The following is a 15,980-nucleotide window of genomic DNA, read 5'->3' on the forward strand; positions in this document are numbered from 1 at the left end:
TGCCCCTAGCTTGTCCCTAAACTCTTGGTTCCTAATTCGATCCATCAATGTGTGCCCACACGTCCACCTCAGCATACGCATTTCTGTAACTTTCATCTTATGTTCAAAAATCTTCTTTACAGGCCAAAATCCGGTCCCATAGAGCAGAGCAGATCTGATTACCACCCGGTAGAATTTTCCTTTTAACTTGCTTAGGAATTTCTTATCACATAGCACCGCGGTGGCTGTTCGCCACTTGAGCCAACCCGCTTATATACGATGATTTACATCTCCGTCAATCTCCCCATCCCTTTGAATGATCGATTCCAAATACTTGTATTTGGTCGTACTTTTAACAACTGTTTCATCAATGGACACCTCTGGTTCACCTACCGATATTGTCCCACTAAAGTCATAGTGCAAATACTCGGTTTCCGTACGACTAATGCGCAACCCTTTACCTTCTAAAGCTTCCCTCCACTCATCCAATTTATTACTAATCTCCTCTCTAGTTTCTGCTACCAGCACTATATCGTCAGCGAATAGCATGCACCATGGTACCGTCTCCCAAATAGATTTAGAAATCTCTTCCATAATGACAGTAAAAATGTTAGTCAACCAACGAATGCCCTCTTCTCCTAAACCCCTCCACACCTCAATAGGGATGTTATCTGGCCCGACTGCCTTTGTTGTCTCCATCTTTTTGAGAGCTTCTCCTACTTCTTATGTGGTAATATCACTCGTTGACCCATATTCCAGTGGTCTTTGGACGTCATAAATTTGATTATCCGCCTCCTTTGGCCCCTTAGACTCATTGATTAGCTGAGAGAAATACTCGAGCCATCTGGTTTTGATGTCCTCTTGTCTTAGGAAAACTCGTCCTCCCTCATCCTTGACGTATTTCACTGCCTCTGAGTCTTGCCACTGCCTAGACCTAGTCCTTGCCAACTTAAAAATCTGCTTTTCCCCCTCTTTGGTGTCAAGCTTCTGATACAAGTCCTCATAACCACGGTTTTTTTGCCTCCGTTACCGCTTTCTTTGCCGCCCCCTTTGCTTCTTTATAACTCATTCTCTTTTCTATCCTATCCTCCTCTTCCGTATTAAACAAAATTATGCCGCAAATGCATATTGAAGTGCTGCGTATCATATTGAAATTCAACTGCAAAAATTTTTAAAAAAATCTAATTAAAACTGCATACCCGGAGAGTCGTGACCCGATTTATCCAAGTATCCGAAATTTGAAGACCCGGATAAATCGGGTCGGGACATGGACCATTAAACAGGTGCCCGACTAACCGGATATCCGAAGTATCGATTATCCGGTTATGAACACCCTAATAGATATGGTAAAAATGGTTCATTAATCCCATTATTAAAACTCAAATTCACGCAACTAACTAGAAGCCAAATCATTTTTGGTAAAATTGAGCGGTATGTTCAGTTTTAATTCATTAAGCTAAGTATAGTCACGAGTCTTGATTGAATTGCATGTTGGAAGTCCTAATTTCTTTAATTTAGTGTTCTATAGAAAATGACTGAATTTCACTCCTGAACCACAAACTTGATTAGGAAATTTGTTTTCCAAAGGTTTTCCCTTTGGTTACAAAGGTCTTGTATTTAGGTATACATGCCAACTCAATTAATTCAAGGAATAATATCCACACTTATGTAATTAAATTTTAATTGAAGTACTCAAGTCATGGAAGCAAAACATAGTGTAACTAGTGTAGAAACCCAATGTATAGATATTTAAATATTAACATGTACTACATAAAAAAAAAGTATTATCTTTAGTTTTTTATAAGTTTTACAATAAAAATTCTAGAGTAAATCATAAATGATTTTTATGTAATTAATTTAAAAAATATATTTATTTTTTGTAATTATACCACTTTTGAAAAACTTTACAAAAACAACTTGTTATAGAGACTTAATTGTCACAAATGATCTTTAATATGGTAATAATTATTCTGTTTAATTTTGTGTAGATTTTAAATTTTAGTTGTAAAGTTAATGCCACATAAATACAACACTTATAATTTTTGGACATTTGACAAGAGTGGTGTAAACATGACATTCGTCATATAGCAACTCTTTTATTTAATTGCATGATCAAATGATTTATGATTTATGATACTTATCTTATTTAGTTTAAAATTTATTTAGGAAAATAAATTTTCACTCAATCAATTGCAGCCTTAATAAAAATACTTAATTTAATGTTAAATTTATTTTGAAAAATAAATTGTCATGCAATCAATTATAATCCTATTAAATTAATACATTTGACAAAACTCTAAGAAATAGACATGTGTTATTTTTCAGTTCTTTTATTAGTATTTATATTTATGATTATGATTATGATGAAGTCCTATTAAATTAATTCATTTGACAAAATTTTTAAAAAATTATCATATATTATTTTCCAGTTCTTTAATTAGTATTTATGATATAATAGTACTAATAACATTTTTCATACACTAAATTTTTATGAAATGAAAAATATGAAAGGTAACATACAAATTATTTAAGTTATTTTTAAATATACTAAAAGTAATCACATTCCCACATCACTAGTCATCACTAGTTATCTAATCCACATACATACCATCCTTCAAACAGAGATGTACCCTTAACCTAATAATAATAATACTTCTATACACCTCCATAATAAACCATATTTTATAATAATATTTCCTATGCATTACCTATAATTACAATCAATAAAAAGCAACAAAACAACATTATTTATTAATTAAAAACTATAATCAAGCATCATAATCTTGATTATTGTTATACAACATAGAAGAACTATCCCAACAAGTAGAAACAGAACTAGACTCATTAGACCACCAACCATTAATCCCATCAAAATCAACATTACCAATTTTATGATCATCACTACCAAGAAGTTCATTAAGTTCAGCTTGAAAACTTAATACCCTTTGCATACTTGTAGAATACCCTTCGGTCTTCAAAACCCTAAAATTATTATTATTATTACCCATTTCATTTTCATTATTTTTATCATTAATAACACCATTACTAACAGGATTTGAGCTTAATCCTGATGATGATGATGATCCATTTAAGCTAGAATTTTCCAACTGATCTTCAATAACTTGTTCCTTATTAATATTCATAATCATATTATTACCCATAATTCCAGAATTATGATTAAAAATACTCACATCATTATTATTATTATTATTTATATTAATAATATTATTATTATTAGAATTAGGGTATTGGATGATTTGTGGGTTAAGAGAATGAAGGTTATTTTGAATGAGTTTTTGTTGAATAAGTGGGTGTAATTTAGGCCAAATTGTTGGGTTGCTAAAAAGAGATAGAGAATTATGTTGGGTTTGAAGCTGCAAATGGAGCTGAAGCCGCTCTAAAGCCGAGCTGCTTAAGGTAGGCAGCTCATCATTGGAGCCGTTTGAGCCATTTTGTTGTTGTTGTTTTCTTCTTCCAAGGAGTTTCTTCTTTAACCTTGTGTTCCAGTAGTTTTTTATGTCATTGTCTGTTCTCCCTGGAAGTTGTGCTGCTATTATTGACCACCTGGAATAGCAAATATATATTAACATTTTAATTTATTTTAAGAATTAATCACAACAATTTTGATATTCACACTAAAAAAAATATCCCAATATTGAACTTATCGATTATGTAATTGGAGAAATTTGCACATCGAACAATTAAAGAGATGTTGACTAACATATAAGTTTAATGAATTACTCCTTCTATTTGGTTTTAGGATGAAACCTCATCATATGCGTAGTCAAATCTCTTCTTTTACGGATCTTGTTGTGTACAAGCCCGTTAACAAATTTATCAGTTCAATGTTGCAATATTCTTAACTAGAGTTTATAAAGTTGGCAAAACGGCATTTGCTCGTATATAAAGAATTGAGAATCATGTTTTATCTCGTTATTATTATTATTATTATTATTATTATTAGAGAAGTTCAATGTTCCAATAATATTTTTAACTACAGCGTTTATAAAGTTGGCAAAATCTCATTAAAAGTCTTATTGAAACTATGTTTGTGATTTTGAAATTTGCTCATACACATTACACGCGATCTTAATTATTTATAATTAGAAAATTATATTTTGTCTTAGATAAAAAATAATTATATATTATTTTTTAGAAAAGGTTATGATTTGATCTTTACCCACCCAAATAACTGCAAAAACAATATTATACTAGCAAAAACATGAGGAGGGGCGTAGTATAAGTACAAAAATAAATTTTGAGGTCTTGTTGCTTATACATTTATGAAAATTTTGGTGTATAAAAAATAATAAAATTAATGTGATTTAAATTTCTTTTTATTCACTATTATTATTCTATTTAATTTGCTTTTCAAATACTATTTATGAATTACTCTTAATTTGAGTTTTATTTTTTTAATTCATTTTAATATAAATTTTATTAATATCGAGTTATTATAACTTCTACTAGCTCAAACAAAACATATTTATCAACTAAAGTTATTTTTTAATTCAACTAAACATTTTTTATCAAAATAATTTTAAGAAATCGAAGAAATATAATATTGCATAAAAAAATTAATTATAAGTAACTCCATCTGTTTCCAATATACCTGCTTCCAATACTAATATAGAGGCTGAGAATGATGTTGTCTTCTTCCTCGGTGAAACCGCCATGTTTGATATTTGGCCTTAGGTAGTTTAACCACCTTAGTCTACAACTTTTTCCACATCTCTTCAGCCCTATTTACACATTTAAACTCAATTCATTAAAAACCTTATTGGTATACTCTAACACGTATCCTCATACTTGCACAAAATATTTCATTGAGGGATAGTTGATATTGAACTCGTAACCTTTTTGTTACGTTGGCTTTTGATATCATATCAGGAACCAATTCAACCAAAAGGTTAAGTTGATGATTAGGATTCCAAGATATGTTATACTTCCTCTTATTCACCGTAAGTGTCTCATTTACTTTTTGAACTCTATTCATCTCTTATTTTTAATTTGTATTTTAATATTAATCTATAAGTTAAAATATAGTCAAGTGGAATCTTGTTTGAATCGTCTCAATGCAAGAATTATTCATATCAACTTTTTATAATTTTTAATTATACACAATTAGATATATTAAGAATTGAATAAATATATTAGATATAGTATATAAAGCAAATAGAACACTTATAATGAATAGGAGGGAGTTTTTTTTAGACAGTATTTGCTTTGGCAACTAAAAATACATAGTAAAAAATGAGTATCTATCTATGTACCTATTTTTTGTGGGAGAGCAATCCAATTACCACCAGTGCCAAACTTCTCAATGTAAGCCTTAAGCTTAGCATCTTCTTCAGGAGACCATGGACCTTTTTTTACATTAGCTTTATCACAACATGGAGCTCTTCCCATCTTTTTTTTTTCTTATTTCAATTTTGAATTAATCCTTTGACTTTTTTTTATTTCTCTCTCTAAGTTTCTCTCTCTTCAATATTTGTTCTAGATGTGCTTGTTGTTCATGAAGAAATGGTGGAAGAGAAGACCTTGTTTTATAGGTTGAAAAATATGACTTATCAAGACATTTTTTATTTTTTTTCCTAAAAAAAGTCTTAACATATCACCTTCTACTTTTTTTGTTGGAAAAAATATCTTTATTTCAAACACCAATAATTTAACATGTTTCTTCTAATATTTCTTACTAGGGTTTTTAGTAGTAGAAATTTCCACCACTTTATTGAATTAATTAAGTTTGAAATTTGGTTTAGTTAACGTAATAATAGAGAAAGATAAGATGACGTATAAGACCATACTACTAGATTAATATAAATCAAATATAAAATTAATCAAACAAATAATTACTTTTTGGCCTTCGAGATTGCTATTACTGGTAATTTTATTTTATTTCACAATATATCACTCTCCGTAGCAATTTCATTGGGATTGGATGCAAAGAGTATATTTTAATTGAGTTACTCTTGTAAGATACCGACTTTCAGTGAGACAAGTTCAAAAAAAAGCTTTTATATATTCTTATAATATATATAATTAGAGCTATCTACCCATATATAAGTCCCGTTTCTGATTTCAATTTGTTCCTTTTTCTAGCTTTTAGCTAGCTAATTCTTGTTATGTGTTATATGCATCAAAATATAATATTTCATGACTTTTTGAACTTTTGAGTTGTTTATTAGTAGGTGGGCAAGAGAATTATGTAACCTATGTAGTTTGTCCATAAGTAGCCTTGAAATGTTCTTGAATTTTTATTAATTAGAAATTAACAAATGAATAGTAGCTACTTTGGCTAGCTTGTCTTAGTACATGCTTGCATTCATTTGATTATTAATTTTGACATGGAATAAACAATATTCACAACGGTTCCAATCAAACCATCTCAAAGAATCTCACTTTATACTTCCTTTCTTTCATTATTTGATCTATCCCTTCTCATTCACCGGCAAAAATTTTATCATAATTTTCTTAAGTCTTATTGGCACTTCATTATTACCTCTCAATTATGTCTAAGAGCACAATCTATATGACCCATTTTACTTGAAAATAATCATTTATAATATTAAAGATATCTTTTTTTTTTTTTTGAGATATATGATAAATTTAAACAAAAATTATTAAGGATACCAGTATAAAACAATTTGCTAAACAAAAATTATGATTGACTTTTTTTATAACATTTAGAAAAAGTAGTGCCCGTTCGTACATGTTTTTTATTTTTATTTTATTTTTTAAAAAATAAAAAACCAAAAAAGAGAATACTAGAAATAGAATTTTTATATTTTAGTTGTTCAGTTTTTTAGAATTATCATTTTTCCTTGGACTAAATTTTATTTATTATTAGACATATATTATATGACTTTGAAAATTAAAAACTAAAAATACAGAGAACTACAATGATACCGAACGCACACACATAATTATAAGGAATGTTTAACAAATGGTGATCACTGATCAGTTGCTAGCTAGATTGTTGACTTGTTATATAATATTAAATCGAAAATCATCTTTGCCACATCATAAGCTCTATAGGAGAATGTCTATCTTCAAATTTTCTCATTGCTATATTTGGTATCGAAAATTATTTGCTATAGAGAATTATCTCATGTGTTGTACTAATTTGACATTTCATTCTTAATATTTCATTTGTCATAAATAATTCTTGAAAAAATATTTTATATATATATATATATATATATATATATATATATATATATATATATATATATATATATATATATATATATATATATATATATATATATATATATATATATATATATATATATATATATATATATATATATATATAATCAATCATATAAATAATTATATTAAAATATTATAATGATAATGAGGATTAGTTTAAAATGAATTTATTTATGTTTGAGTTCTTCAATTATTTATGTAATTAGTGTGCACTCCTAATATATTAATATTATATAGAAAGAAACATAATATCATTAAGTGAAGAAGTTATATCATACAAGTAAATTTATATAACATGTTACTTACAACATAATAGGATAAATGATTGAATAATACATCAATCATATAAATTTTGTTACAAATATACGTTGTTGTCTTTTAAAATTCACTTACTTACAACATAATAGCATAAATGATTGAATAATACATCAACCAAAATATAACTTTTAAGAAATTACTCTTTCCCTTTTTATGTTCTTGTAAAATAAAATTTATGAATTTTAATGTCACAAAATATGATTTATCATCGATCTATATGAAAAAACATATTCATGTGGAATCTTGATAGATTCGTCTCAATATATATATTTTTTCTAAATATCAACATTTTAGATTTTTCAAAAACTCACAATTAAAATTATTTGACTTTTAAGTTTGCATTGGGGTTTGCACAAAAAGTGAACAGAAAGAACAAATGAAAACATAGAGAGTGTTATACATAGTCAATATTGATCTTGTTTGATTTGTCTCAATAAAAGAATAATTAATATCAATTTTTTATTATTTTTAATTAAGAATAATTAGAAATATAAAAAGTTAAAATGTTGCCTCGACAAGTGTGTAAAAACTAAATAAGACTAATGAGTTGAATAAGGTAAAAGGCAGTATAATTTACACAATTCGTACATAGCAAGGGAATCTATTTAATTATTTATATATTTGGTATAATTATTTGTATGTTGATAGTTATTTATTAGATAATGAGTCAATGCTAGAAAAAATTAGCGGCTCATTGTACACCTTATTCTTAAGAGTAAATGTACATATTTTGATCAAAGAAAATCCAACTACTAAACTTTAGAGTAATAATTAAAATAAAAGCAAAAGCAAACCAATAAGTTAAAAGAACTATTAATTCTAGTTAAGCATATGAATGTGAGAAAAGTGCTATGCGTATTTTAATTTTAGGGTAAATGTACATATTTTTATCAACAAACGGAGGTAATTGATTCTAAAAGTTATAAATAGTAGAAACCTACTGATTTGCATAAATAGTTTAATTCTAAAAGATTGAAATATATATGAATCTTCTTTTTTATTCGCTTCGATTTTTTCTACCATCTACATCTATAAGCCTAAATCCTTCATACCTCTTTATATTCCTGCCATGAGGGGTTTGAAAAGTTTGTGTTGTTGCTTTTGTTATGGTTTACTTGTAACAATGATCTATTTTTTTTCTCTCACAAAAAGAATATGAATTACATGTTAATGCAAAATCTGTTAAAGGATCGAATCACAAATGATTTCCTCCCTTAAAATATTGTAACCTTATTGTATTGTTTCCTTAATCCTTCCTAGAATTATACTTGTATTATTATTACATCTTATTAGTGTATAACTCGTGCTTGTAATTACATCATTCAATAATAAAATCTACATTAACCATTAAAATTTGGAAAAATCGAAATTTAATAATCCAATCTTTCACTCGGTGAATAATTCACCTTTACATAATTTTCTAATAATTTAATATTTGTCCTTAGTTTACTGTGAATAATCTAACCATTGTCTTAGTTTGCTAACAACGTACCCTATTATTACCTATTATTAGTAATATAATATGTTGTGGGCAAATATATGACAAATGTTAGATTATTAGAAAATAATTTAAATATGAGATTATTTACGGCAATGGATATAAGGTTAGATTATTATTGTAAATTTTTCTTTTATATTTGTATTATACCTTTGTTTTTCAATTTGCTTTTTTATTTCTTACGATAACATAATGCCTATATAAATTATTCTTTGTTAGTAGAGTTCCAATGTTAAACGCATGAAAAGTAGAATGGAAATACAAAAGACGATATAAGAAAGTAATATTATCTCTTTTTTTAAAAAAATTAAATATTATCTCTTTTTTTAAAAAAATTAAATATTATCTCTTTATCAACCAATTTAACTATATATTTATGTAGGTTGATCGTAAGCCTAATAACTCAAGCTTAACGTGGCCTCAAATTTTGACCGTCAATTCCGTTTTGTGACATTGAATTGGTGAGTCCTTGCTAGGACATCTATTTTACATATTTTCTTTATTCTTACGTACAACTTGTTTTTCCATACAAAGTCAAAAGTTTGGATTTAATTAAATGAGGTAATAAATGACCGAGCCAATGCTAATTTCTTTTGAATGGTTTAATTTGTATATCATGCATTAATAAGTGAAAGTGAATTGGTTGAATAAAATAATCAATAATAGAGAATCTAACACTTTACTAATAATCTTATAATAATTCTAATTTTTGACTAAATACAAATAATTTCTCTACAGCATTAGCCTATAAATCAAATCATTTTGTATCAAAAATAATAAAAAAATAAAAAAAATCAAGTAAATTTATTTTTTGATTGTTTTAACTTCTAATTCATAACATTTTTTAATTATATAATTTTTTCCTTTTTAGTAACAATTAACTTGCAAAAATCAATCACTATTTGGACAACATAATGTTCCTAGGTAAGTGATCCTAAAATTAAATTATTTATGGTTAATCAAAAGTTAAGATTGTTGTAGAAAATCAATGAAATATTGAATTATTCTAAGTTATTTTTCTAAAGAAAAAATACTAAATATTATTGTAAGCCAAAATTAATTACTCTTATTGAATATACTCCTAAGTATTATCCTCACATCTATTCAAACAAAAAATTATTATCCTCACATCATTTTTATACATTACCTAAAATATTATAGAGCTATAACTAAATTTTTATTTAGTTGATTTTTGTATATGACGTCAAAGGATAAAGTAAATTGTTCATGTTATGAGATTTCAACAAAAGTTTTAATTAATGGTTAAAACCTCATAAAATTAACTATTAAAGCCTATATTATATCAGTTGGTCTTGGACGAGACGGCTTCATAATGAAATCGTCAATTTGAGCTGCCCAATTTGCATGTGTAACAACTTTGGCATTTTTTTTTATTTTTTGGGCAATTTTAATCTTAAAGGTATTTTGAACTTAAAGGTATCAATTTTCAAAATTGATAAATGTCTAGAAAATTAAAATGTTACTACACGCGCGAATTGGGCCGGCCCAAATTGACGGTCTCATAATAAGACCGTCTCGTCCAAGTTTTTGTGATATTATATTATCTTATATTATATCGTATTATAGTCTATCAAATTTTACTTGTTAACTTGATTGACAGTCATTTCTCGACCTCATTTTTTGGCATATGTGGATATGATTTGTGCAATTTCTAAAACTCCACCATGGTTAACAGTTGAAGTAGAACTATTATCCCAACCTAAAAAGTTCAGCGTATAACCCTTTTATTTTTTAAGTCAAATTAAGAGGGGTTACTAATTTTATGGAAAATTAATTTAATTTGAGGATTGATCCATTTTTGAGATACATCACTAGTGTCGTCTGATTTGTTAGAGCTCTAACAGCAGTTAGAAATTGCCTTACTAGAGCAAAGCTGTGAAAAAATAAATTGAGAAAATTTGAACATGTGAAGAGAAAGATCGAAGATAAATATGTAAAGTTATTGATGGAAAACCTCATAGTCATCACGCATCCAACTTGTATGGTGCATTGCATATAATTATTCTCAGTGGTCTAGGTGTCATTCATCTCTTTCTTTGTAGGGCTTTTTGTGCAAATTTCTCTTTGCTCTCTCTTAACTTTGAAGAAATATGTGTATGATTTGTCTTATATATATATATATATATATATATATATATATATATATATATATATATATATATATATATATATATATATATTCCTGATTTGTGCGAAAATATTAAATTTTAAATATATTTTGACACTTAAATTACAAATTTAAAATTTTAATTGAGTTGAACTTTAAATATAGTAACAAAAAATTTAAATGTGAGAGAAGATTAGGGCTGTAAAAACGGGTTAAAAGGTCGGAAACAGGTCGGTCAAAAACAGGTTCGGTAAAAAACGGTCGGTCAAAAGCAGGTCGTATAAGTCTTTCGGTACCGGTCGGTATCGGTCGGTTTATTCGGTATCCGGTCGAATCCGGTTTTTTTCTGGTTGCGGGTGTCGGTCGGTATGGGTCCGGTATTTATCGGTCCGGTCATTACCGGAAACAGGTCACATTCGGTCAGTCAAAAACGGTTTTTTGCAGGTCGTAATCGGTATACAGATCATAACCGGGCGGTCAAAATCGGTAATCGGTCGGTCACAATCGGTATGCGGGTCACAATCGGTCGGTTTTGGTCGGTATCGGTTCAGTTCAATTTAGTTGAACCGGGATTCAGTTCTGTTCAGTTCAGTTTTGGTTGGTATCGGTTCGGTTCAATTCAGTTAAACCGATATTCCGGTTAATTTGGTTGATATCGGTTCAGTTCAATTCATTTAAACCATGATTTAATTCAGTTCAATTATGTTCCAATTATTCTGTTCCAATTTGGTAAAAATTCGCATCGTGTTGCCTCATAATGTCATTGATCATGCGTTTATCCATGATGGGAATGATATATAGAAGGTGGAACCTCACATCAAGTTTTATAGATGTCGTTAGGTTATGAGTTTTATGACATCAAATTCAACTAATCAACTCCGTCTAAGTTAATTAATAGATCATAACATGTTAATTGATTGACTTCATCTAATATCAATTAGACAATTACAATTTACAACAATAATATGTTATTAATGTCACAATGTAAGTTTGTTAGATTGTCTTAATAATATATCTTCATCACTGATTGAATTGACCTTCGTTTGTCCATGGGGTGTGTTATTTTCAACTAATGTGATCGGTCATAATTAGAGGTGTTCATTCGGTTGATCGGGTCGGTTTCGGACGGGTGTTATTCGGTTCGGTTGTATTTCGGATCGGTTATTTTTCGGCTATCATTGACTTATAGAGTTATAGTTATAGACTTATAGACTATCATTGACATTTGACTGTTAACTCAATGTTATTACTTATTACTATTAGTTATTAGTTATTATTGATCTTGAATACTCTAAACTCTAAAGTAATTTATAGGCTATTATTAATAATCGATCGTAATTCAAAGTTCACTTATCATAATTCGATCTATTATAGATTATAGTAAATGAAACTAGTGTAGTACTCCACCTTTTTTTTTACTTTGAATTAAATAGCCTAAATTATGTAATTTGACCAAATTCAATAATAAAAATATTTAATATTTGATATAAAATATTTATATTACTCAAATAAATTATTTTAGATATAATCATATAATTGTCCAATTTGATGATAAAATGTTATTGGTTATATTGATAGCACACGGATAACGGGTTTAAGCCGTTGGATTTATAATGGTAATATCATATCAGTGGTCAAGATTGTGCCACGTCGCCGGATGAAAAAGGGATTTGATGTATTTTCGTCATCCTGAAAGTGAATCTGATACAATACCTTATTTCCCAATTCCCGCTCGACTAAACCCTAACCCAACTCTCTCTTCTTCATCCTCTCACTGAAACCGGCGGCCCTCTTTCAATCCCATCCCTTCTCCTCCAATCCGGCTGGTAGAGTTTTAGGTATTTCTACTCCTCAAGTTTAGTTCATTGATTTTTGTTTAATATCTATCAAATCTGTTCATCTTTGTTTTTTGTGTTTAAAATCTTTGTTCGATTTGATTTTGTGTTCTTCCATTTTCGATTTGATTTGATTTAGTCTTCTTCCATTTTTTTTTTGTTCGATTTGATTTTGTATTTAATTTTCTGGGTTTAATGTGTTCGTTTAGGGTTAGATTTAGGGTTTTTTGTATTTAATCTTTGTTTTTTGTGTTTAATCTTTGTTTTTCGTGTTTAATCTTTGTTCGATTTAGTCTTCTTCCAAAAAATTCGGTCTGGCGGTTCATGTTCTTGCTTAAATTAAATTATGTGGAAAACAACAATCTAACTATAAGAGGAATTAAATTATGTGGAAAAGAAATTGAATCAGAGAATGAAAAAGATTATGGAAACTAGGGTTAAATATCTTCTGTTTCCTTTTCCTTTCTTCTCTATTTTCCATTTTTCATGTTCTTGCTCTCGAAAATGGAGTATATCGTAGCTGCTCTCGACCAGTTGCTCCCATGAGTTCTATGTCCACGTTTTCCGGCGAGAAATGCCTTCTGAATTTCATGTACTTTAGGTTTTGTATCTCCATCAATAGATTTTACTCTGTTTAATCTTTTTCTCAATTTTCTTCGAGTTGTTGATAAAATTGAAGATGCGTTGGAAACACTTGCAATATTTTGTAAAGTTTAACTGAATTACTACTATTAGTTACTTTCTTATTCCTATTGTCATATGTGTTTTTGGAAAACAGAAGGATTTAGATATTATAAATCTTTGCTTCATTTTTGTGTTCTTTGCTGCCTTGACTATTTGTGCTTGAATATAGGGTTTATTTTTGTTTGAAAATAACCCATGGTGTTATTATTTTTTTTTTAAGGTATGGCTGACCCTGCTGTGGCTGTCCCCGAACAAAGAAGAGTTGTTAAACATAAAAAAATTACGTCACCGGTTTGGGATCAGTACCATGTATCGTACCCCAATGACGTACGGACGGTAAAGTGTAAATACTGCGATTATGAGGCGGCAGCACCAGGTAGTGCAGGTACAACTAATTATAAACGTCATACTGAGGGCTGTAAAGGTTATAAAGAGTTCATAAAAAATAACCCAAACGCTAATGTTGTGTATGATCATGATACTTACGTGCTTAAGTTTGCTGATTCGATATTATATCATGGATATTGTTTGAGTATGGTAGAGCATATTAAAACTAGAGAATTGCATCGTTGGTTAAATCCTAATGTCAAAGATGTGTCTAGATATACGATAACTAAATGAGTAATGGGTGAACATGAAAAGTACAAAAAACTAGTATTTGACAATATGCAATCTTGTAAGAGTCGTATATGCTTAACTTGTGATGGATGGACAGCATGTACTTCGCGTTCATATTTTGCCCTTACTGCCCATTTCATCGATGATGATTATAAATTGCATTCCCTTTTGTTAAATTTTCGCCGTTTTCCCCCACCCCACGATGGTGAATCTATATTCATGTTTGTGAAAGGTTTGTTGAATGACTGGAATATAGGTAGAAAAGTTTTTTCAATCACACTTGATAATGCTTCCTCTAATAATAGGATGGTTGAAAAACTAAAACGTGATTTGCACTCCTCTTCTCCTCTCCCTTTAGATGGCAAGTATTTTCATATAAGGTGTTGTGCTCATATTTTGAACCTTATTGTTAAAAAGGGTTTGAAACTTGTTGATAATTCCGTGACTAAGTTACGTGCGGTTGTTATATATGTTGATTCTTCTGATTTTCGACTTACAAATTTTGAGAAAGCTAAAATTGATAAAGGTTTGCAATCAAAGGGTAAATTAGTTTTGGATGTTTCCACTAGATGGAACTCTACTTATGACATGATTCATAGGGCTCTTGAGGTAAAGGATGCTATTGATTTATATCTTGTTCGTGAAAGGGATATTGATGTTGATATTATTTCTGAGAATGAGTGGGATACACTTCAAGATATTTGTGATTTTCTTGAGCCATTCTATGAGATTACCAAGCTTTTTTCTGGTTCAAAATATCCCACTGCAAATTTGTACCTTTCTTGCATAATATGTATTGAAAAGATTTTGACTGATTCCCACCAAGATCCTAGTGATGCTGTGAGAAAGATGGCTGCTCCTATGTGGGAAATGTTTGATAAATATTGGTCCGATCATTCTATGGTTCTGTCTTTTGCCTTTTTACTTGATCCACGTTTTAAGATGACTTTCCTTAGTGATTATTATTCTATGCTGTATGTACCTACTGCGGTTGAACAAAAGGTAAATGATGTGCTTGCTGCGTTTGTTGCTTTATATGAATGTTATATGAATACCACTCAATCTGCTCCTGTTGCACCCTCTCCGTCAAACCTTGGTCCTCCTCGTCCGTTCCAAATGCGCAAGTTACGTCATGATTTTCCTCGTATTTCTGCATCTAGGACGGCGAGAGGTGATGTGGACTCTTATTTGGCCATGTCTCTTGTTGTTGATTATGATGGTTTTGATGTTCTTGAATATTGGAAGGGACAGTCTACCTCTTATCCAACACTCGCACTAATGGCTAGAGATATTCTAGCCATTCCAATTACTTCTGTTGCATCTGAATCTGCTTTTAGTGTTGGTGGTCGGATCCTTAACAAATTGAGATCTTCTTTGTTACCAAAAAATGTTGAAATTTTGGTGACAACGCGAAATTGGCTATTTGGGTTTGAACCCGAGGAAAATGCGAAGGAGATATTAAGTGTTATTGAGGAAAATAACACTGATCATGATGATAATGCTTCAGGTAAGTGTAGTGCTCTATGAAGATTTTTTTCTTGTAATTGGGTTTTTTACCAAATTATCATATCTGAGCGCCCAATTTATATTTTATAATTAATTTATATTTTTTTTATTTTATTTATTATAACTTTCTGTCGTTTTTCCATCTCATGCTCTTAATCATAATACTCAGTATCTGAAAGTTGTTACTTTTATATGATCT

At 29.2% G+C, this 15,980-nt stretch overlaps 1 protein-coding gene across 1 annotated transcript; it reads right to left on the reverse strand.

Moving 5' to 3' along the window:
- Positions 1 to 2,517: 2,517 nt before the first annotated feature.
- LOC130814691 (transcription factor MYB36-like) lies at positions 2,518 to 5,486 on the reverse strand. The gene is made up of 3 exons (XM_057680837.1): positions 5,253 to 5,486; positions 4,592 to 4,721; positions 2,518 to 3,543 (listed from the first exon to the last, which is right to left on the reverse strand). Exons 1-3 carry the CDS (start codon positions 5,386 to 5,388, stop codon positions 2,748 to 2,750), a joined length of 1,062 nt encoding a protein of 353 aa, XP_057536820.1. The 5' UTR covers positions 5,389 to 5,486; the 3' UTR covers positions 2,518 to 2,747.
- Between the last annotated feature and the right edge of the window lie 10,494 nt (positions 5,487 to 15,980).

Source organism: Amaranthus tricolor, chromosome 6, assembly GCF_026212465.1.
Source record: "Amaranthus tricolor cultivar Red isolate AtriRed21 chromosome 6, ASM2621246v1, whole genome shotgun sequence".
Taxonomy (NCBI): domain Eukaryota; kingdom Viridiplantae; phylum Streptophyta; class Magnoliopsida; order Caryophyllales; family Amaranthaceae; genus Amaranthus; species Amaranthus tricolor.